Source organism: Pseudophryne corroboree, chromosome 8 (genome assembly GCF_028390025.1).
Source record: "Pseudophryne corroboree isolate aPseCor3 chromosome 8, aPseCor3.hap2, whole genome shotgun sequence".
Classification (NCBI taxonomy): Eukaryota; Metazoa; Chordata; class Amphibia; order Anura; family Myobatrachidae; genus Pseudophryne; species Pseudophryne corroboree.
In genome coordinates, this window is record NC_086451.1 from 3685854 (window position 1) to 3710315 (window position 24462).

Here is a 24462-nt window from a genome sequence, read left to right on the forward strand (position 1 = left end):
ATTACACTGTCTGTGTTACTGAGTGGGGACTGGCTGGGCCGCTGTGAGTATTACACTGTCTGTGTTACTGAGCGGGGACTGGCTGGGCCGTTGTGAGTATTACACTGTCTGTGTTACTGAGCGGGGACTGGCTGGTCCGCTGTGAGTATTACACTGTCTGTGTTACTGAGCGGGGACTGGCTGGGCCGCTGTGAGTATTACACTGTCTGTATTACTGAGCGGGGACTGGCTGGGCCGCTGTGAGTATTACACTGTCTGTGTTACTGAGTGGGGACTGGCTGGGCCGCTGTGAGTATTACACTGTCTGTGTTACTGAGCGGGGACTGGCTGGGCCGCTGTGAGTATTACCCTGTCTGTGTTACTGAGCGGGGACTGGCTGGTCCGCTGTGAGTATTACACTGTCTGTGTTACTGAGCGGGGACTGGCTGGGCCGCTGTGAGTATTACACTGTCTGTGTTACTGAGCGGGGACTGGCTGGGCCGCTGTGAGTATTACACTGTCTGTGTTACTGAGCGGGGACTGGCTGGGCAGCTGTGAGTATTACACTGTCTGTGTTACTGAGCGGGGACTGGCTGGGCCGCTGTGAGTATTACACTGTCTGTGTTACTGAGCGGGGACTGGCTGGGCCGCTGTGAGTATTACACTGTCTGTGTTACTGAGCGGGGACTGGCTGGGCCGCTGTGAGTATTACACTGTCTGTGTTACTGAGCGGGGACTGGCTGGGCCGGCCTCTGTGAGTATTACACTGTCTGTATTACTGAGCGGGGACTGGCTGGGCCGCTGTGAGTATTACACTGTCTGTATTACTGAGCGGGGACTGGCTGGGCCGCTGTGAGTATTACACTGTCTGTGTTACTGAGCGGGGACTGGCTGGGCCGCTGTGAGTATTACACTGTCTGTATTACTGAGCGGGGACTGGCTGGGCCGCTGTGAGTATTACACTGTCTGTGTTACTGAGCGGGGACTGGCTGGGCCGCTGTGAGTATTACACTGTCTGTGTTACTGAGCGGGGACTGGCTGGGCCGCTGTGAGTATTACACTGTCTGTGTTACTGAGCGGGGACTGGCTGGGCCGCTGTGAGTATTACACTGTCTGTGTTACTGAGCGGGGACTGGCTGGGCCGCTGTGAGTATTACACTGTCTGTATTACTGAGCGGGGACTGGCTGGGCCGCTGTGAGTATTACACTGTCTGTGTTACTGAACGGGGACTGGCTGGTCCGCTGTGAGTATTACACTATCTGTGTTACTGAGCGGGGACTGGCTGGGCCGCTGTGAGTATTACACTGTCTGTGTTACTGAGCGGGGACTGGCTGGGCCGCTGTGAGTATTACACTGTCTGTGTTACTGAGCGGGGACTGGCTGGGCTGCTGTGAGTATTACACTGTCTGTGTTACTGAGCGGGGACTGGCTGGGCTGCTGTGAGTATTACACTGTCTGTGTTACTGAGTGGGGACTGGCTGGTCCATTGTGAGTATTACACGGTTTGTGTTACTGAGTGGGGACTGGCTGGTCCGCTGTGAGTATTACACTGTCTGTGTTACTGAGTGGGGACTGGCTGGGCCGCTGTGAGTATTACCCTGTCTGTGTTACTGAGCGGGGACTGGCTGGGCAGCTGTGAGTATTACACTGTCTGTGTTACTGAGCGGGGACTGGCTGGTCCGCTGTGAATATTACACTATCTGTGTTACTGAGCGGGGACTGGCTGGGCCGCTGTGAGTATTACACTGTCTGTGTTACTAAGTGGGGACTGGCTGGTCCGCTGTGAGTATTACACTGTCTGTGTTACTGAGCGGGGACTGGCTGGGCTGCTGTGAGTATTACACTGTCTGTGTTACTGAGCGGGGACTGACTGGGCCGCTGTGAGTATTACCCTGTCTGTGTTACTGAGCGGGGACTGGCTGGGCCGCTGTGAGTATTACCCTGTCTGTGTTACTGAGCGGGGACTGGCTGGGCCGCTGTGAGTATTACACTGTCTGGGTTACTGAGCGGGGACTGGCTGGGCCTGTGTGAGTATTACACTGTCTGTGTTACTGAGCGGGGACTGGCTGGTCCGCTGTGAGTATTACACTGTCTGTGTTACTGAGTGGGGACTGGCTGTGCCTCTGTGAGTATTACACTATCTGTATTACTGAGTGGGGACTGGCTGGGCCGCTGTGAGTATTACACTGTCTGTGTTACTGAGTGGGGACTGGCTGGGCCGCTGTGAGTATTACACTGTCTGTGTTACTGAGCGGGGACTGGCTGGGCCGCTGTGAGTATTACACTATCTGTGTTACTGAGCGGGGACTGGCTGGTCCGCTGTGAGTATTACACTGTCTGTATTACTGAGCGGGGACTGGCTGGTCTGCTGTGAGTATTACCCTGTCTGTGTTACTGAGCGGGGACTGGCTGGGCCGCTGTGAGTATTACCCTGTCTGTATTACTGAGCGGGGACTGGCTGGGCTGCTGTGAGTATTACACTGTCTGTGTTACTGAGCGGGGACTGGCTGGGCCGCTGTGAGTATTACACTGTCTGTATTACTGAGCGGGGACTGGCTGGGCTGCTGTGAGTATTACACTGTCTGTGTTACTGAGCGGGGACTGGCTGGGCCGCTGTGAGTATTACACTGTCTGTGTTACTGAGCGGGGACTGGCTGGGCCGCTGTGAGTATTACACTGTCTGTGTTACTGAGCGGGGACTGGCTGGGCCGCTGTGAGTAATACACTGTCTGTGTTACTGAGCGGGGACTGGCTGGGCCGCTGTGAGTATTACACTGTCTGTGTTACTGAGCGGGGACTGGCTGGGCCGCTGTGAGAATTACACTGTCTGTGTTACTGAGCGGGGACTGGCTGGTCTGCTGTGAGTATTACACTGTCTATGTAACTGAGTGGGGACTGGCTGGTCCGCTGTGAGTATTACCCTGTCTTTGTTACTGAGCGGGGACTGGCTGGGCCGCTGTGAGTATTACACTATCTGTGTTACTGAGCGGGGACTGGCTGGGCTGCTGTGAGTATTACCCTGTCTGCATACCTCCCAACTGTCCCGATTTTCGCGGGACAGTCCCGTTTTTTGGGGACTGTCCCGCTGTCCCAGCCGCGGGCCGCAGTGTCCCGCGGTAGGGGGGTCAGTTGGGAGGCTCTGTCAATCGCTGCTCTGCTTAGCAGAGCAGCGGTGAATAGACGCTGTGCGCATGCGCACAGCGTCTATTCAGTGGAGTCAGAGGGAGAGGGAGCATGCCAGCGGCTCACAGAGCACTGGGCATGCCCCCTCAGTGACGAAAACGGGGGCGTGGCTCGCGATCGCGGGTCCTCCGTGAAGCCACGCCCCCTTTTAATAGACCACGCCCCTTTTTCGGGAGCACACAAAACAGTAAAGTTGGGAGGTATGTGTCTGTGTTACTGAGCGGGGACTGGCTGGGCCGGTGTGAGTATTACACTGTCTGTGTTACTGAGCGGGGACTGGCTGGGCCGCTGTGAGTATTACACTGTCTGTATTACTGAGCGGGGACTGGCTGGGCTGCTGTGAGTATTACACTATCTGTGTTACTGAGCGGGGACTGGCAGGGCCGCTGTGAGTATTACCCTGTCTGTGTTACTGAGCAGGGACTGGCTGGGCCGCTGTGAGTATTACCCTGTCTGTGTTACTGAGCGGGGACTGGCTGTGCCGCTGTGAGTATTACACTGTCTGTGTTACTGAGCGGGGACTAGCTGGGCCGCTGTGAGTATTACACTGTCTGTGTTACTGAGCGGGGACTGGCTGGGCCGCTGTGAGTATTACACTGTCTTTTTTTACTGAGCGGGGACTGGCTGGGCCGCTGTGAGTATTACACTGTCTGTATTACTGAGCGGGGACTGGCTGGGCTGCTGTGAGTATTACACTGTCTGTGTTACTGAGCAGGGACTGGCTGGGCCGCTGTGAGTATTACCCTGTCTGTGTTACTGAGCGGGGACTGGCGGGGCCGCTGTGAGTATTACACTGTCTGTGTTACTAAGCGGGGACTGGCTGGGCCGCTGTGAGTATTACCCTGTCTGTATTACTGAGCGGGGACTGGCTGGGCCGCTGTGAGTATTACACTGTCTGTGTTACTGAGCGGGGACTGGCTGGGCCGCTGTGAGTATTACACTGTCTGTGTTACTGAGCGGGGACTGGCTGGGCCGCTGTGAGTATTACCCTGTCTGTGTTACTGAGCGGGGACTGGCTGGGCCGCTGTGAGTATTACACTGTCTGTGTTACTGAACGGGGACTGGCTGGTCTGCTGTGAATATTACACTGTCTGTGTTACTGAGCGGGGACTGGCTGGTCTGCTGTGAATATTACACTGTCTGTGTTACTGAGCGGGGACTGGCTGGGCCGCTGTGAGTATTACACTGTCTGTGTTACTGAGCGGGGCCTGGCTGGGCCGCTGTGAGTTTTACACTGTCTGTGTTACTGAGCGGGGACTGGCTGGGCCGCTGTGAGTATTACACTGTCTGTGTTACTGAGCGGGGACTGGCTGGGCCGCTGTGAGTATTACACTGTCTGTGTTACTGAGCGGGGACTGGCTGGGCCGCTGTGAGTATTACACTGTCTGTGTTACTGAGCGGGGACTGGCTGGTCCGCTGTGAGTATTACCCTGTCTGTGTTACTGAGTGGGGACTGGCTGGGCTGCTGTGAGTATTACACTGTCTGTGTTACTGAGCGGGGACTGGCTGGGCTGCTGTGAGTATTACACTGTCTGTGTTACTGAGCGGGGACTGGCTGGGCCGCTGTGAGTATTACACTGTCTGTGTTACTGAGCGGGGACTGGCTGGTCTGCTGTGAGTATTACACTGTCTGTGTTACTGAGCGGGGACTGGCTGGGCCGCTGTGAATATTACACTGTCTGTGTTACTGAACGGGGACTGGCTGGGCCGCTGTGAATATTACACTGTCTGTGTTACTGAACGGGGACTGGCTGGGCCGCTGTGAGTATTACACTGTCTGTGTTACTGAACGGGGACTGGCTGGTCTGCTGTGAATATTACACTGTCTGTGTTACTGAACGGGGACTGGCTGGGCCGCTGTGAATATTACACTGTCTGTGTTACTGAACGGGGACTGGTTGGGCCGCTGTGAATATTACACTGTCTGTGTTACTGAGCGGGGACTGGCTGGGCCGCTGTGAGTATTACACTGTCTGTGTTACTGAGCGGGGACTGGCTGTGCCGCTGTGAGTATTACACTGTCTGTGTTACTGAGCGGGGACTGGCTGGGCCGCTGTGAATATTACACTGTCTGTGTTACTGAGCGGGGACTGGCTGGGCCGCTGTGAATATTACACTGTCTGTGTTACTGAGTGGGGACTGGCTGGGCCGCTGTGAATATTACCCTGTCTGTATTACTGAGCGGGGACTGGCTGGGCCGCTGTGAGTATTACACTGTCTGTGTTACTGAACGGGGACTGGCTGGTCTGCTGTGAATATTACCCTGTCTGTATTACTGAGCGGGGACTGGCTGGGCCGCTGTGAGTATTACACTGTCTGTGTTACTGAACGGGGACTGGCTGGGCCGCTGTGAATATTACCCTGTCTGTATTACTGAGTGGGGACTGGCTGGGCCGCTGTGAATATTACCCTGTCTGTATTACTGAGCGGGGACTGGCTGGGCCGCTGTGAATATTACACTGTCTGTGTTACTGAGTGGGGACTGGCTGGGCCGCTGTGAATATTACCCTGTCTGTATTACTGAGCGGGGACTGGCTGGGCCGCTGTGAGTATTACACTGTCTGTGTTACTGAGCGGGGACTGGCTGGGCCGCTGTGAGTATTACACTGTCTGTGTTACTGAGCGGGGACTGGCTGGGCCGCTGTGAGTATTACACTGTCTGTGTTACTGAGCGGGGACTGGCTGGTCTGCTGTGAGTATTACACTGTCTGTGTTACTGAGCGGGGACTAGCTGGGCCGCTGTGAATATTACACTGTCTGTGTTACTGAACGGGGACTGGCTGGGCCGCTGTGAATATTACCCTGTCTGTATTACTGAGCGGGGACTGGCTGGGCCGCTGTGAATATTACACTGTCTGTGTTACTGAGCGGGGACTGGCTGGGCCGCTGTGAATATTACCCTGTCTGTATTACTGAGCGGGGACTGGCTGGGCCGCTGTGAGTATTACACTGTCTGTGTTACTGAACGGGGACTGGCTGGTCTGCTGTGAGTATTACACTGTCTGTGTTACTGAACGGGGACTGGCTGGGCCGCTGTGAGTATTACACTGTCTGTGTTACTGAACGGGGACTGGCTGGGCCGCTGTGAGTATTACACTGTCTGTGTTACTGAGCAGGGACTGGCTGGGCCGCTGTGAATATTACACTGTCTGTGTTACTGAGCGGGGACTGGCTGGTCCGCTGTGAGTATTACACTGTCTGTATTACTGAGCGGGGACTGGCTGGGCCGCTGTGAGTATTACTCTGTCTTTATTACTGTCAGGTATCCCTCTCTTCCATATATCATCACAGCTGGACATACCTTCCTGTGCAGCTGCAGACCTGTATGTTACAATATATATATATATATATATATATATATATATATTTCTCTAACGTCCTAAGTGGATGCTGGGGACTCCGTAAGGACCATGGGGAATAGCGGCTCCGCAGGAGACTGGGTACATCTAAAGAAAGCTTTAGGACTAACTGGTGTGCACTGGCTCCTCCCCCTATGACCCTCCTCCAAGCCTCAGTTAGATCTCTGTGCCCGAACGAGAAGGGTGCACACTAGGGGCTCTCCTGAGGTTCTTAGTGAAAAGTTTAGTTTTAGGTTTTTTATGTTCAGTGAGACCTGCTGGCAACAGGCTCACTGCATCGAGGGACTAAGGGGAGAAGAAGCGAACTCACCTGCGTGCAGAGTGGATTGGGCTTCTTGGCTACTGGACATTAGCTCCAGAGGGACGATCACAGGCCCAGCCATGGATGGGTCCCAGAGCCGCGCCGCCGGCCCCCTTACAGAGCCAGAAGACAGAAGAGGTCCGGAAAATCGGCGGCAGAAGACATCCTGTCTTCAACAAGGTAGCGCACAGCACTGCAGCTGTGCGCTATTGCTCTCAGCACACTTCACACTCCGGTCACTGAGGGTGCAGGGCGCTGGGGGGGGGGGGCGCCCTGAGACGCAATAAAAACACCTTGGATGGCAAAAAATGCATCACATATAGCTCCTGGGCTATATGGATGCATTTAACCCCTGCCAGAATCCATAAAAAAGCAGGAGAAAAGTCCGCGAAAAAGGGGCGGAGCCTATCTCCTCAGCACACTGGCGCCATTTTCCCTCACAGCTCCGTTGGAGGAAAGCTCCCTGTCTCTCCCCTGCAGTCACTACACTACAGAAAGGGTTAAAAAAGAGAGGGGGGCACTAATTAGGCGCAGTATTAACTATACAGCAGCTATAAGGGGAAAAACACTTATATAAGGTTATCCCTGTATATATATAGCGCTCTGGTGTGTGCTGGCAAACTCTCCCTCTGTCTCCCCAAAGGGCTAGTGGGGTCCTGTCCTCTATCAGAGCATTCCCTGTGTGTGTGTGCTGTATGTCGGTACTTTTGTGTCGACATGTATGAGGAGAAAAATGATGTGGAGACGGAGCAGATTGCCTGTAATAGTGATGTCACCCCCTAGGGGGTCGACACCTGAGTGGATGAACTGTTGGAAATTACGTGACAGTGTCAGCTCTGTATAAAAGACAGTGGTTGACATGAGACAGCCGGCTACTCAGCTTGTGCCTGTCCAGACGTCTCATAGGCCGTCAGGGGCTCTAAAGCGCCCGTTACCTCAGATGGCAGATATAGACGCCGACACAGATACTGACTCCAGTGTCGACGGTGAAGAGACAAATGTGACTTCCAGTAGGGCCACACGTTACATGATTGAGGCAATGAAAAATGTTTTTACACATTTCTGATAATACGAGTACCACCAAAAAAAAGGGGTATTATGTTCGGTGAGGAAAAACTACCTGTAGTTTTCCTGAATCTGAGAAATTAAATGAGGTGTGTGATGATGCGTGGGTTTCCCCCGATAACAACTGATAATTTCTAAAATGTTATTGGCATTATATCCTTTCCCGCCAGAGGTTAGGGTGCGTTGGGAAACACCCCCTAGGGTGGATAAAGCGCTCACACGCTTGTAAGGGCTCTACCCTCTCCTGAGATGGCCGCCCTTAAGGATCCTGCTGATAGAAAGCAGGAGGGTATCCTAAAATGTATTTACACACATACTGGTGTTATACTGCGACCAGCAATCGCCTCAGCCTGGATGTGCAGTGCTGGGTTGGCGTGGTCGGATTCCCTGACTGAAAATATTGATACCCTAGATAGGGACAGTATATTTTTGCCTATAGAGCATTTAAAAGATGCATTTCTATACATGCGTGATGCACAGCGGAATATTTGCCGACTGGCATCAAGTCTAAGTGCGTTGTCCATTTCTACCAGTAGAGGGTTATGGACACGTCAGTGGTCAGGTGATGCGTATTCCAAACGGCATTTGGAAGTATTGCCTTATTAAGGGGAGGAGTTATTTGGGGTCGCTCTTTCAGACCTGGTGGCCACGGCAACAGCTGGGTAATCCACGTTTGTACCCCAGGTCGCCTCTCAACATGAGAAGACGCCGTATTATCAGGCGCAGTCTTTTCATGGACAAGCGGGCAAAAGGTTCCTCATTTCTGCCCCGTGACAGAGGGAGAGGAAAAGGCTGCAGAAATCAGCCAGTTCCCAGGAACAGAAACCCTCTCCCGCCTCTGCCAAGCCCTCAGTATACGCTGGGGCTTTACAAGCAGAATCAGGCACGGTGGGGGGCCCATCTCAATGAATTTCAGTGCGCAGTGGGCTCACTCGCAAGTAGACCCCTGGATCCTTCAGGTGATATCTCAGGGGTACAAATTAGAATTCAAAACGTCTCCCCCTCGCCGTTTCCTAAAGTCGGCTTTACCGATGTCTCCTTCTGACAGGGAGACAGTTTTGGAAGCCATTCACAAGCTGTATTCCCAGCAGGTGATAATCAAGATACCCCTCCTGCAACAGGGAACAGGGTATTATTCCACACTGTTGTGGTACCGAAGCCGGACGGCTCGGTGAGACCGATTCTAAATCTAAAATCTTTGAACACTTACATACAGAGGTTCAAATTCAAGATTGAGTCACTCAGAGCAGTGATTGCGAACCTGGAAGAAGGGGACTACATGATGTCTCGGGACATCAGGGATGCTTACCTTCATGTCAAAATTTACCCTTCTCACCAAGGGTACCTCAGGTTTATCGTACAGAACTGTCACTATCAGTTCAGACGCTGCCGTATGGATGGTCCACGGCACCCCGGGTCTTTACCAAGGTAATGGCCGAAATAATGATATTCCTTCGAAGGAAGGGAATTTTAGTTATCCCTTACTTGGACAATTCCCTGATAAGGGTAAGATCCAGGGAACAGTTGGAGGTCGGTGTAGCACTATCTCAGGTAGTGTTGCGGCAGCACGATTGGATTCTCAATATTCCAAAATCGCAGCTGGTTCCGACGACTTATCTTCTGTTCCTAGGGATGATCCTGGACACAGTCCAGAAAAAGGTGTTTCTACCGGAGGAGAAAGCCAGGGAGTTATCCGAGCTAGTCAGGAACCTCCTAAAACCGAGCCAAGTCTCAGTGCATCAATGCACAAGGGTTCTGGGTAAAATGGTGGCTTCCTACGAAGCAATCCCATTCGGCAGATTCCACGCAAGAACTTTCCAGTGGGACCTGCTGGACAAATGGTCCGGGTCGCATCTTCAGATGCATCAGCGGATAACCCTGTCACCAAGGACAAGGGTGTCCCTCCTGTGGTGGTTGCAGAGTGCTCATCTTCTAGAGGGCCGCAGATTCGGCATTCAGGACTGGGTCCTGGTGACCACGGATGCCAGCCTGCGAGGCTGGGGAGCAGTCACACAGGGAAGGAATATCCAGTGCTTATGGTCAAGCCTGGAGACATCACTTCACAAAAATATCCTGAAGCTAAGGGACATTTACAATGCTCTAAGCTTAGCAAGACCTCTGCTTCAAGGTCAGCCGGTGTTGATCCAGTCGGACAACATCACGGCAGTCACCCACGTAAACAGACAGGGTGGCACAAGAAGCAGGAGGGCAATGGCAAAAGCTGCAAGGATTCTTCGCTGGGCGGAAAATCATGTGATAGCACTGTCAGCAGTATTCATTCCGGGAGTGGACAACTGGGAAGCAGACTTCCTCAGCACGACCTCCACCCGGGAGAGTGGGGACTTCACCCAGAAGTCCTCCACTTGTTTATAAACCGTTGGGAAAAACTCGACAGGTATTGCGCCAGGTCAAGGGACCCTTAGGCAATAGCTGTAGACGCTCTGGTAACACCGTGGGTGTACCAGTCAGTGTATGTGTTCCCTCCTCTGCCTCTCATACCCAAGGTACTGAGATTGATAAGATGGAGAGGAGTAAGCACTATATTCGTGGCTCCGGATTGGCCAAGAAGGACTTGGTAACCGGAATTTCAAGAGATGCTCACGGAGGATCCGTGGCCTCTACCTCTAAGAAGGGACCCGCTCCAGCAAGGACCCTGTCTGTTCCAAGACTTACCGCGGCTGCGTTTGACGGCATGGCGGTTGAACGCCGGATCCTGAAGGAAAAACGGCATTCCGGATGAAGTCATCCCTATCCTGATCAAAGCCAGGAAGGATGTAACCGAAAAACATTATCACCGCATTTGGCGAAAATATGTTGCGTGGTGCGAGGCCAGTAAGGCCCGACGGAGGAAATTCAACTGGGTCGATTCCTACATTTCCTGCAAACAGGAGTGTCTATGGGCCTGAAATTGAGGTCCATTAAGGTTCAAATTTCGGCCCTGTCAATTTTCTTCCAAAAAGAACTAGCTTCAGTCCCTGAAGTTCAGACGTTTGTAAAAGGGGTACTGTATATACAGCCTCCTTTTGTGCCTCCAGTGGCACTTTGGGATCTCACTGTAGTTTTGGGTTCCAAAAGTCACATTGGTTTGAACCACTTAAATCTGTGGAGTTAAAATATCTCACATGGAAAGTGGTCATGCTGTTGGCCCTGGCCTGGGCCAGGCGCGTGTCAGTATTGGCGGCTTTATCCTGAAAAAGCCCTTATCTGATTTTCCATTCGGACAGGGCGGAATTGAGGACTCGTCCTCATTTTCTCCCTAAGGCGTTTTCAGCGTTTCACCTGAACCAACCTATTTGTGGTGCCTGCGGCTACTAGGGACTTGGAGGACTCCAAGTTGCTGGACGTAGTCAGGGCCCTGAAAATATATGTTTCCAGGACGGCTGGAGTCAGAAAATCTGACTCGCTGTTTATCCTGTGTGCACCCGACAAGCTGGGTGCTCCTGCTTCTAAGCAGACTATTGCTCGTTGGATTTGTAGTACAATTCAGCTTGCACATTCTGTGGCAGGCCTGCCACAGCCAAAAATCTGTAAATGCCCACTCCACAAGGAAGGTGGGCTCATCTTGGGCGGCTGCCCGAGGGGTCTCGGCTTTACAACTTTGCCGAGCAGCTACTTGGTCAGGAGCAAATACGTTTGTAAAATTCTACAAAATTGATATCCTGGCTGAGGAGGACCTGGAGTTCTCTCATTTGGTGCTGCAGAGTCATCCGCACTCTCCCGCCCGTTTGGGAGCTTTGGTATAATCCCCATGGTCCTTACGGAGTCCCCAGCATCCACTTAGGACGTTCGAGAAAATAAGAATTTACTTACCGATAATTCTATTTCTCATAGTCCGTAGTGGATGCTGGGCGCCCATCCCAAGTGCGGATTGTCTGCAATACTGGTACATAGTTATTGTTACCATAAAATCGGGTTATTGCTGTAGTGAGCCATCTTTTCTAGAGGCTCCTCTGTTATCATGCTGTTAACTGGGTTCAGATCACAAGTTATACGGTGTGATTGGTGTGGCTGGTATGAGTCTTACCCGGGATTCAAAATCCTTCCTTATTGTGTACGCTCGTCCGGGCACAGTATCCTAACTGAGGCTTGGAGGAGGGTCATAAGGGGAGGAGCCAGTGCACACCAGATAGTCCTAAAGCTTTCTTTAGATGTGCCCAGTCTCCTGCGGAGCCGCTATTCCCCATGGTCCTTACGGAGTCCCCAGCATCCACTACGGACTATGAGAAATAGAATTATCGGTAAGTAAATTCTTATTATAATTAGCACATCATTATTAGGGAGGCCGCTGTGTCTATCTGCCACCCCCTACAGCAGGCTGTTCACAGGACTAGAAAATCCTTATGAGCAGTTATTTATATAGCACACACATATACCTCAGCGCTGTACAGCGAGTACATCAGTTACAGTGTCCCTGCACCAGCAGAGCTTACACTCTATATTCCCCATCACATGTATACAGACATAAAGCTACCAGTTTGTATTTGGCTTGTGGGAGGAAACAGAAGCACCTGAAGCAAACCCACGCAAGCACAGGGAGAACATAGAAACTCCACACATATAGGCCCTGGTGGGAATCTAACCCAAGACCTAGCTCTGTGCGCGGCGATCAGACAGGGAACTGGTTAATTGTGCCCCGGCGGCTGGGGACAGAGAGAGCAGCCTCTGATTGTCAGACGTTGCTGAGCGAGCACTTTGCCTCATGTCACTGTGGAAGTATCTGGCAGGTCACACGGCCCCTAAGTGAGCACTTGTCTCCATTAGTGGGAGAGAAATCATTCCAGCAGTCAGAGCGTAACGGCCGCGGCTCTCATCACAGGTAGTGAGCGCATTCTCTGTGTCCTGCTGATGGCTGTGCTGCAGAGCCACTCGTGTCCTTCTGTGCTGCTAGCAGAGCGGCTCCCGCTGACATTGCACCGGGCTGCAGCGTATAACGCTCCCCCAGAGGGTGGTCATGTCACTAAGTCATCCATAATCTGTCTGTATGTGGTGTCAGGGGCAGGTTACACTGGCGTGTGCTGCCACGTACCCATGTAGGGGCTGATTCTGTGGGGGTGCGAATGGTTTCAGCTTAATGCACATGCGCAAAATCGGACAAGCACACGGACGGAGACCGCTAGTGCAATACAGATGAAACCACCTGACGGCGGAACGCGCGAACTGTAAAATGGGTATTTTGCCGACTTTATTGCGTGTTTGTAGCGTGTAGAGGACAAGGATGTGCTCAGATCGGTACATATGCAGCCAGATCTGTGTCCATCTCCTCACAGCATGTGTGACGAGCCGCCTCCCGATGCGTCAACAATTAGATTGTTGGCTGCCATTTTTTAAATCGGAGCGGCTGCTTGTCACGTCATGCAGCCACCCTGAAAACGGTCCCAGGCTGCCCCTTCAAAACGCCCTGCAGCGCCACCACCCCGCGAACGCCCACCGCTGTCACTCGCATTGTGGCTGCACCCTTCAGGGATGCGGCCGCAATGTGTAAGGTCATGCAGGCACCATTTACCACCATGGGTAAACTGTGCTGCGGGCCGCATTATTGGTCAACTCAGAATCCGCCCCATGTGCGCGCAGCAATGTGCCGGTGCGTGTCTCTGTACCGATGATGAGAAAGGCGGGATAGGCTCCCACGTCAAGACGCCCGGATTTCTGGCGCACACATTCCGGCTGGTGCTGGCGGATGACGATCGGTGCTGAGAAATCATTTGCACACATGCGGAATCAGCAAGATGTAAGGGAACGCGTGCGTTACTAGGTGTATGGTGAACGCTTCTTCAGCGCAATAAACGTGAAATAGAAATGTCACTTGTAATAAAGGGATTTCCAGTTACAAAACTAAAACCTACAAATGCTCCTAAACACAGAGCGCTTGTAATCTGAGAGCGAGCTCTCCGCCCGCTACACTGGGCCGCGCTCAGAGGAGTAATCCCGTAAGCGAGGGGACTGGCGGGGCGACCACTCTCCGAATTACACCAGGTAGCTGCAAGCCCCTCTCACCGCTCTGTAGGTCCAATTAATGAATGAAAATAAAATGCTGCAAATCCCACGTCAGGGTGTAAGTAATCAGATTGCGCAGGAATAAAACCTCAACAATCCAATCAGGCCCTGATATAATCTTTAAAGAACAAGTTCAAAGCTGCGGCTCTTACTGATTACTCACATGCCATTTGGATAACAGGGCAGAAATGCATGCAACCTTTTACCAGTAATTACCTGGAGAGGCTCCAGCTCCCCGGCCCCGGCTTCCAAATACACTTTAAGAAAAGGGATCAACAAGAGCAATGACATTACAACATGACTTAATGCTGCGTTACCAGGAATGCATTATGTGTATTATTCCTATTGGAGGGAGCCAGAGGGGAGGATTTATCAATACGCGGCCTCCGGAGCCAGACAGGACGGCTGCCAGCTGTAACAGCCGTGTATAAATCACACACCTGACATTCCCCATCCATTGATATGCCGTGCATAACTCCCAGAGTTCCAAAAACAAAGCCGTCTTCTGATTGGCTTACGCTGCGAATTGTCTGTTTTAGCACAAAACCACGAAAAGTTTGCCGTAATGTTCTCTAATATTTTATTACAGGTCTGAGGCTGATTTGGACGGTCGCACGAACACTTGTAGTACAAGTCAGAATATTCCGGTACAAGCACACGCTACACGTATGTAGATGTCGCGGATCTTGGCGACGGGACTTTCAGCAAACTGTCCTGATGAGCAATTTAAAGCCACATGTAGGGGTTAATTCATTTAGCTGCGCGGGGGGTGAGTCGCAGTAGTAACGGCGTGGAAACGCTGCCCACAGCTCACCCACATCGTGTCCCAATCTCGCCCCGGAATTGTCCACTGCTCACCCATATCGTGTCCCAATCTCGCCCCGGACCTGTAGATTCTTTTGTATGGCTGCAAATAAAGTTCCGTCAGTCCAGAGGTTCCATAATTGCGGCATGTAACCACACTGACTGACGTCGCAAGGCATTCGCGGCTAACTGGATTGACCCCATAGTGTTTGCAGCATTTTGTGCTGGAATGTACTTGTGTGTATATACGTAAGTCATGTATATCTACAGGCCGTAATATTTTTCCGCCCGGCATACATATAGCACACGCCACACAGTAGCGTAGTCTTGCAGCTTGCATTGTTAATCGTAAAAGCGAAACTTTGGCCGCCCGATCTCATACTCCGTATCACCAGATTAAGGGGCCCAATTATCAGAAAATATTTGTGCCTTATAAAATGGGTGTTTCCAGGGGTAACCGCAATTATTCTAGTATCACCTAAATGTATGACAGAGGGACAATACCTCCTGTGATCCCTCCATTCCCACCGGCAGCTGCTTCCCCCATAGGTTTCTATGGGAGATGCTGCCAGATTTTCAGAGACTGGCCCTTCCGCTAACGCCATGTAAATATGGCATTAGCCCAATGTAGCGTATGCGCTACACTTCTCAAGAACCCTCCCCAGCAGTGGCGGCCGCGCATGCGTTGTCAGAGGGACCCCATTACCACTCCGAGCACAGTACAGGTGTCACTGCAGGTGCACTTTCATATATGCTGCCGCTATGATCACATATTGCATTGTGATATTAGGCGCTACTATCACACCCAGATTGTGATGCAGATGTGATTGTTGATAAATGGGCCCCTCAGTGTCATATACACAGGAAAGATTACACTCATGGGGGGTTATTTAATGGGCTCCAAGATTATGCAATCAGCGTGATTTCTGAAGATTCCAAATCAAATGTAAATTAGCAAGATATATATATATATATATATATATGGGTGGTCTTCTGTTTGCCGGCGGTCGGGCTCCCGGCGCTCAGTATACCGGCGCCGGGAGCCCGACAGCCGGCATACCGACACTTATTTTCCCTCGTGGGGGTCCACGACCCCCATAGAGGGAGAATAAAATAGTGTGGCGCGCGTAGCGCGCCACCGTGCCCGTAGCGTGGCGAGCGCAGCGAGCCCGCAAGGGGCTCATTTGCGCTCGCCAAGCTGTCGGTAAGCCGGCGGTCGGGCTCCCGGCGCCGGGATGCTGGTCGCCGGGAGCCCGACCGCCGGCCAGCCGTAGTGAACCCTATATATATATATGTAGCAAATACCACTGATTCATCACAAAATCTCCTGAACAATGAGGACAAGGAACGTCAGATTTAGACAGTAGCTTGCTTTTGTGACGTAGGCACCCACTAAGGAGGGATTTAAAAAAAATTCCATCCACAAAGGGATGAGATGACTATTGGGAATTCCCCCCTCACAGAGGAGAGTTAAGACAGCCCACCCAGCCGATGCTATAAAGAATGCATGGTGCCGGCAATACCAAGTCACAGCGGGGAGAGGACACAATGCTCTGTTCCTGGACTTCCTTGCCAGTGGCAGTTGCAGAGCAGTCCATTATTCAAATAGGAGAGCCACATCAACTGGCACCCCTAAACACTGTTAAACATCGCTGGGTGTGGCTCCCGTTTGAATGGACTGCTCTGCAACTGCCACTGGCAAGGAAGTCCAGCCTCATGGTTTAGGAGATTTTGTGGTGAGTCAGTGGTATTTGCCTTTTATTTTTATATATATATATATATATATATATATATATATATATAATATGTATATTTCTCATACGTCCTAGAGGATGCTGGGGTCCACTTCAGTACCATGGGGTATAGACTATTCCGCCGGAGCCATGGGTACTTTAAGACTTTTCCAGAGTGTGAACTGGCTCCTCCCTCTATGCCCCTCCTCCAGACCTCAGTTTAGAAATTGTGCCCAGGCAGACTGGTCGCACTCTAGTGGAGCTCTACTGAGTTTCAATAAAAGACTTTATGTTAGGTTTTTATTTTCAGGGAGACTGTTGGCAACAGTCTCCCTGCTTCGTGGGACTTAGGGGGAAGAAGTAGGAACCAACTTCCTAAAGAGTTTCATGGCTCTGCTTCTTGCTGACAGGACACCATTAGCTCCTGAAGGGTACTAAACACTAGCTGCGGCTATGCGCTCATTCCCACAGCATGCCGTCACCCCCCTAACAGAGCCAGAAGTCAGAAGTCGCGTGAGTATTATTACCGGAGATCTGCAGAGGGACCTCAGGTCATCGTGACAGCTGAAGGTATCGTGCAATGAGCGGGAACGCTGCGCGTACATGCTATCCATTACACAGAGCACAGCAGGGTGCAGGGGGGGGGGCACCCTGGGCAGCATGAAAACCTACTCTGACTGGCAAAAAGGTAGCATACTATGCCGTGGTACAATCCTACACCCCCGCCAGTATAAAAAATACCTCATGTTTTCTGAGGGGAAACGCGCCATTGCAGGGGGCTGAGCTTCCTCCTCAGTCAGCCAGCACACTGCTCAGCGCCATTTTCTCCAGGCAAGCTGCAGGGGAAGAAACGCTGGTCCTCCTCCACTTCTGAATCAAGTATCAGGGTGTATATAAGGGGGGGCAGAGTGAAAAGTGGTGCTTAACAACACAGCGATTTTTTTACTTTGGCGCTGAGTTGTGAACTGGCAAGTCCCTTCTGTGTCCTTCTGACAGATTTTACTGTGGGTCTGTCCCCTACAAGCCCCAGAGTGTCTGTGGTGTGGTTGTGCATGTGTGTGACATGTCTGAGGCAGGGAGCTCTTCCCCTGAGGGAGCCATTTTAGGGACACAGTTGTAATGTGGTGGCGCTGCCGGCACACCACGAGCCTGAATGGGTGAAAGAATTACGTGATAGTGTGAATCATATCAGTAAGAGATTGGAGAAGTCTGAGTCTCATGCAGAAAGTTGGAGAAAATCTGTTGAAGATGTGATTTTTCAGAGTTCTGCTTTTTCATCCACAGGGGACCCCTCTGGGTCACACAAAAGGTCATTTGCACAAGTAGTACAACCTGATACCGACACGGACTCTGACTCCTGTGTCGACACTAGTGATTCCAGGGGAATAGATCCAAAGTTAGCAAAAAACATACAATACATGATTATTGCTTTTAAGGAGGTGTTAGAAGTTACGGAGCCCCCTCCTTTACCACAGGAGAAGGCTTACTTTTATAAAGAAAAGAAGATTAATGTAACTTTTCCTCCATCTCATGAGCTGAACAGTCTCTTTGAGGGTGTCTGGGCAAATCCCAAAAAGAAATTCCAGATTCCCAAAAGAATTCAGGTAGCTTATCCTTTCCCTGCAGAGGACAGGAAAAGGGTGGGAGTCAATTACCCCCCCCCCCCCTCCCCTGTTTTGGACAGTGCCCTGTCATGTTTAACAAAAAAGGTGATTCTCCCTGCACCTGGGACGGCTTCACTAAAGGAGCCGGCAGACCGCAAGTTCGAGACTACTGTGAAATCTATTGATGTGGCCAATGGGACACTACTCAGGCCTACCATTGCCTGTGCGTGGGTGAGTAGTGCTATTGAAAAGTGGTCAGAAAACTTGTCATCAGACATTGACACGATAGATAGAGACGAGACACTCCTAACGTTAAGTCATATCAAAGACGCTGCTGCGTACATGCTAGAAGCCATGAAAGATATTGGTCTCTTGGGATCAAGAGCCGCTACCATGGCGATCTCAGCACGAAGGGCGTTGTGGATTCGCCAATGGAATGCTGACGCAGACTCCAAATGGAATATGGAGGCTCTCCCGTATAAAGGTGAGGCCTTGTTTGGAGATGGGCTAGATGCCTTAGTTCCTGCGGCTACCGCAGGTAAGTCGACATTCTTGCCTAACGCTCCTGTGCCGGCAAAAAAGACACATCACTCTCAGATGCAGTCCTTTCGGCCCAATAAATACAAAAAGGGTAAAAGTTCCCCTTTCTTTGCGTGTAAAGGAAGGGGAAAAGGAAAAAAGTCTGCAGCGTCTCCAGGATCACAGGAGCATAAATCAACTTCTGCTTCTGCCAAATCTTCAGCATGATGCTGGGGCTCCCTTGCGGGAGTCCGCTCAGGTGGGAACACGTCTGAAACTCTTCAGTCAGTTCTGGGTTCAATCTGGCCTGGACCCGTGGATCTTACAAATAGTGTCCCACGGGTACAAACTGGAGTTTCAAGACATTCTCTTATGACGATTTTTCAAATCGGCCTTACCAGCTTCTGTTCCAGACAGGGAAGTGGTAGCAGCAGCAATACAAAAATGATGTCAGGATCAAGTCATTGTCCTGGTTCCCTTGTCACAACAAGGAGAAGGGTTTTATTCAAGCCTCTTCGTAGTTCCGAAACCGGACGGCTCGGTCAGACCGATTCTAAACCTGAAAACACTGAATCTCTACCTGCAAAGGTTCAAGTTCAAGATGGAATCCCTGAGAGCAGTGATTTCCAGTCTGGAGGAAGGGGACTTCATGGTGTCAGTAGACATAAAAGATGCCTACTTACATGTTCCCATTTATCCTCCACATCAAGCTTATCTGAGATTCGCAGTACAGGATTGTCATTACCAATTTCAGACGTTGCCGTTTGGACTCTCCAAGGCACCGAGGGTGTTCACCAAGGTGATGGCGGAGATGATGGTCCTCCTTCGACAGCAAGGAGTCAATATAATTCCTTACCTGGACGATCTCCTGATAAAAGCGAGGTCCGGGGAAAGGTTGGTGCAGAACCTTGCACTCTCCCTGACAGTACTTCAACAACACGGTTGGATCATAAATTTTCCAAAGTCACAGTTGGAACCGACGACAAGATTGTCCTTTATGGGGATGATACTGGACACAGAAGTACAGAAGGTATTTCTTCCAGTAGAGAAGGCTCTGGAAATCCAGAGAATGGTCAAACAAATTCTGAAACCAACAAGTGTGTCGATTCATCAATGCATTCGGTTGTTGGGAAAGATGGTAGCGGCCTACCAGTTTGGCCGATTCCATGCCAGAGTATTCCAGTGTTCTTCGCAGAGGTGACAGGTCTTTGGGGAGTTCCTCAAGTAGACATAATGGCATCTCGTCTCAACAAGAAGCTTCAGAGATATTGTTCCAGGTCAAGAGACCCTCAAGCAATAGCAGTGGATGCACTAGTGACCCAGTGGGTGTTTCGGTCGGTGTATGTCTTCCCTCCACTTCCACTGATACCAAAAGTTCTCAAGATCATAAGAAGAACAAGGGTTCGAGCGATCCTCATTGTCCCAGACTGGCCAAGGAGGGCTTGGTATCCAGATCTTCAGGAGTTGCTCATAGAAGATCCTCGGCCTCTTCCTCTTCGCGAGGACTGCTGCAGCAGGGGCCGTGCCTGTATCAAGACTTACCGCGGCTAAGTTTGACGGCATGGCTGTTGAGCGCCGGATCCTATCCCGAAAGGGTATTCCCAAGGAAGTCATTCCCACTCTTATTCAGGCCAGGAAAGGAGAGACGTCTAGACATTACCACCGTATTTGGAGAAAATATGTTTCTTGGTGTGAGACCAAGAAGGCTCCAACGGAAGAGTTTCAGTTAGGACGTTTTCTCCATTTTCTTCAGGCAGGTGTGGATGCTGGCTTACGATTGGGTTCAATCAAGGTCCAAATTTCGGCCGTGTCCGTGTTCTTTCAAAAACAATTGGCCTCCCTTCCAGAAGTTCAGACATTCGTGAAAGGGTTCTGCACATCCAACCTCCGTTTGTGCCTCTTGTGGCACCATGGGATCTTAACGTGGTGTTGCAGTTCCTTCAATCGGATTGGTTTGAACCTCTCCAGGAGATAGAGTTAAAATTCCTCACTCGGAAAGTGGTCATGTTGTTGGCCTTGGCATCCGCAAGGAGGGTGTCTGAGTTAAGGGCCTTGTCTCACAAGAGCCCTTACCTGATCTTCCATGAAGATAGGGCTGAGCTTAGAACTCGTCAGCAATTTCTTCCAAAGGTGGTTTCTTCTTTCCATATAAACCAACCTATTGTGGTGCCAGTGGCTACTGACACCTTCGCTGCTTCAAAGTCTCTGGATGTGGTCAGGGCTTTGAGAATTTATGTTACAAGAACAGCTCGGATTCGTAAAACTGTTTGTCCTGTATGCTCCCAACAAGATTGGGTGTCCTGCTTCTAAGCAGACAATTGCGCTTTGGATTGGAGGTACCATTCAGCACGCTCATTACACGGCAGGATTGCCGTTACCGACTTCGGTAAAAGCCCATTCTACTAGAAAGGTGGGCTCATCCTGGGCGGCTGCCGGGGGGTCTCGGCTTTACAACTTTGCTGAGCAGCTACTTGGTCAGGGGCAAACACGATTGCTAAGTTTTACAAGTTTGACACCTTGGTCGATGAGGACCTAAAGTTTGGTCAATCGGTGCTGCAGGGTCATCCGCACTCTCGCGCCCGTACTGGAGCTTTGGTATAACCCCATGGTACTGAAGTGGACCCCAGCATCCTCTAGGACGTATGAGAAAACAGGATTTTAATACCTACCGGTAAATCCTTTTCTCTGACGTCCTAGTGGATGCTGGGAACTCCGTAAGGACCATGGGGAATAGCGGCTCCGCAGGAGACTGGGCACAACTAAGAAAGATTTAGCACTACCTGGTGTGCACTGGCTCCTCCCTCTATGCCCCTCCTCCAGACCTCAGTTAGAATTTTGTGCCCGGCCGAGCTGGATGCACACTAGGGGCTCTCCTGAGCTCCTAGAAAAGAAAGTATAATTTAGGTTTTTTATTTTCAGTGAGATCTGCTGGCAACAGACTCACTGCTACGAGGGACTAAGGGGAGAGAAGCGAACCTACCTGCTTGCAGCTAGCTTGGGCTTCTAGGCTACTGGACACCATTAGCTCCAGAGGGATCGAACACAGGCCCAGCCTCGGTCGTCCGGTCCCGGAGCCGCGCCGCCGTCCCCCTTACAGAGCCAGAAACAAGAAGACGTTCCTGGAAATCGGCGACAGAAGACTTCGGTCTTCATCAAGGTAGCGCACAGCACTGCAGCTGTGCGCCATTGCTCCCCATGCACACCACACACTCCGGTCACTGATGGGTGCAGGGCGCTGGGGGGGGGCGCCCTGGGCTGCAATAATAGTACCTTGCTGGCAAAATAAACACATAATATAGTCATTAAGACTATATATGTGTAAAATCCCCTGCCAGATATACATATAAAAAAGCGGGAGAAGTCCGCCGGAAAAGGGACGGGGCTATCTCCCTCAGCACACTGGCGCCATTTTCCCTCACAGCTCCGCTGGAAGGACGCTCCCCAGGCTCTCCCCTGCAGTTTCCAGACTACATAGGGTAAAAAAGAGAGGGGGGGCACTAAATTTAGGCGCAATCTGTGTAATATCAGCAGCTATAGGGGAAAAATCACTGTGGGTAGTGTGAATCCCTATATATATATATAGCGCTCTGGTGTGTGCTGGCATACTCTCTCTGTCTCCCCAAAGGACTTTGTGGGGTCCTGTCCTCAGTCAGAGCATTCCCTGTGTGTGTGCGGTGTGTCGGTACGGCTGTGTCGACATGTTTGATGAGGAGACTTATGTGGAGGGGGAGCAGATGCCGATAAATGTGATGTCACCCCCTGCGGGGTCGACACCTGAGTGGATGGACATGTGGAAGGAATTACGTGACAGTGTCAACTCCTTACATAAAAGGTTTGACGACATAGCAGATGTGGGACAGCCGGCTTCTCAGCCCGTGCCTGCCCAGGCGTCTCAAAAGCCATCAGGGGCCCTAAAACGCCCACTACCTCAGATGGCAGACACAGATGTCGACACGGATACTGACTCCAGTGTCGACGACGATGAGACTAGTGTACATTCCAATAGAGCCACCCGTTACATGATTACGGCAATGAAAAATGTGTTGCACATTTCAGATATTACCCCAGGTACCACAAAAAAGGGTATTATGTTTGGGGAGAAAAAGCTTCCAGTGGTTTTTCCCCCATCTGATGAATTAAATGAAGTGTGTGAAGAAGCGTGGGTTTCCCCCGATAAGAAACTGGTAATTTCTAAAAGGTTACTATTGGCGTACCCTTTCCCGCCAGAGGATAGGTCACGTTGGGAGACATCCCCTAGGGTGGATAAAGCGCTCACACGTCTGTCAAAAAAGGTGGCACTACCGTCTCCGGACACAACCGCCCTAAAGGAGCCTGCAGATAGAAAGCAGGAGGCTATCCTGAAGTCTGTATATACACACTCAGGTATTATACTGAGACCAGCTATTGCTTCAGCATGGATGTGCAGTGCTGCAGCTGCGTGGTCAGATTCCCTGTCAGATAACATTGATACCTTAGACAGGGACACTATATTGCTAACCATAGAGCATATTAAAGACGCAGTCTTATACATGAGAGATGCACCCAGGGATATTTGCCGGCTGGCATCTAAAATAAACGCAATGTCCATTTCTGCCAGGAGAGGATTGTGGACTCGGCAGTGGACAGGTGATGCTGCTTCTAAAAGGCACATGGAAGTTTTGCCTTACAAGGGTGAGGAGTTGTTTGGGGATGGTCTCTCGGACCTCGTTTCCACAGCTACAGCTGGGAAATCAACATTTTTACCCCATGTTCCCTCACAGCCGAAGAAAGCACCGTATTATCAGGTACAGTCCTTTCGGTCCCAGAAAGGCAAGCGGGTTAAAGGCGCGTCCTTTCTGCCCAGAGGCAGAGGTAGAGGGAAAAAGCTGCAGCATACAGCCAGTTCCCAGGAACAAAAGTCCTCCCCGCTTCCTCTAAGTCCACCGCATGACGCTGGGGCTCCACAGGCGGAGCCAGGTACGGTGGGGGCCCGTCTCAAGTACTTCAGCGACCAGTGGGCTCGCTCACGGGTGGATCCCTGGACTCTACAGATAGTATCTCAGGGGTACAAGCTGGAGTTCGAGACGTCTCCCCCTCGCCGTTTCCTCAAATCTGCCTTGCCGACAGCTCCCTCGGACAGGGAGGCAGTGCTGGAGGCAATTCACAAGCTGTATTCGCAGCAGGTGATAGTCAAGGTACCCCTCCTTCAACAAGGACGGGGTTACTATTCCACAATGTTTGTGGTACCGAAACCGGACGGTTCGGTGAGACCCATCCTAAATTTGAAATCCTTGAACACTTATATACGAAGGTTCAAGTTCAAAATGGAATCGCTCAGGGCGGTTATTGCAAGCCTGGACGAAAGGGATTACATGGTATCACTGGACATCAAGGATGCTTACCTGCATGTCCCCATTTACCCCCCTCACCAGGAGTACCTCAGATTTGTGGTACAGGACTGTCATTACCAATTCCAGACGTTGCCGTTTGGTCTGTCCACGGCACCGAGGGTATTTACCAAGGTAATGGCAGAGATGATGATACTCCTTCGAAAAAAGGGAGTTATAATTATCCCGTACTTGGACGATCTCCTTATAAAGGCGAGGTCCAGGGAACAGTTGTTGATCGGAGTAGCACTGGCTCGGGCAGTGCTACAACAGCACGGCTGGATCCTGAACATTCCGAAGTCGCAGCTGGTTCCTACAACGCGTCTACTGTTCCTGGGGATGGTTCTCGACACAGAACAGAAAAAAGTGTTTCTCCCGGAGGAGAAGGCCAAGGAGTTGTCATCTCTAGTCAGAGACCTCCTAAAACCAAAACAGGTGTCGGTGCACCACTGCACGCGAGTCCTGGGAAAAATGGTGGCTTCTTACGAAGCAATTCCATTCGGAAGGTTCCATGCAAGGATCTTTCAGTGGGATCTGTTGGACAAGTGGTCCGG

The 24462-nt window shown here is 51.3% G+C and overlaps 1 protein-coding gene across 2 annotated transcripts in view; it reads left to right on the forward strand.

The window, feature by feature from the left end:
- Positions 1 to 24462, forward strand: part of CCDC187 (coiled-coil domain containing 187) — a 150986-nt gene that overhangs the window by 81470 nt on the left and 45054 nt on the right. For both annotated transcript variants that reach the window (XM_063935828.1, XM_063935829.1), the window contains one exon: positions 14472 to 14548. In XM_063935828.1, the coding sequence (XP_063791898.1) occupies positions 14472 to 14548 (77 nt within the window). The remainder of the gene's footprint in view (positions 1 to 14471; positions 14549 to 24462) is intronic.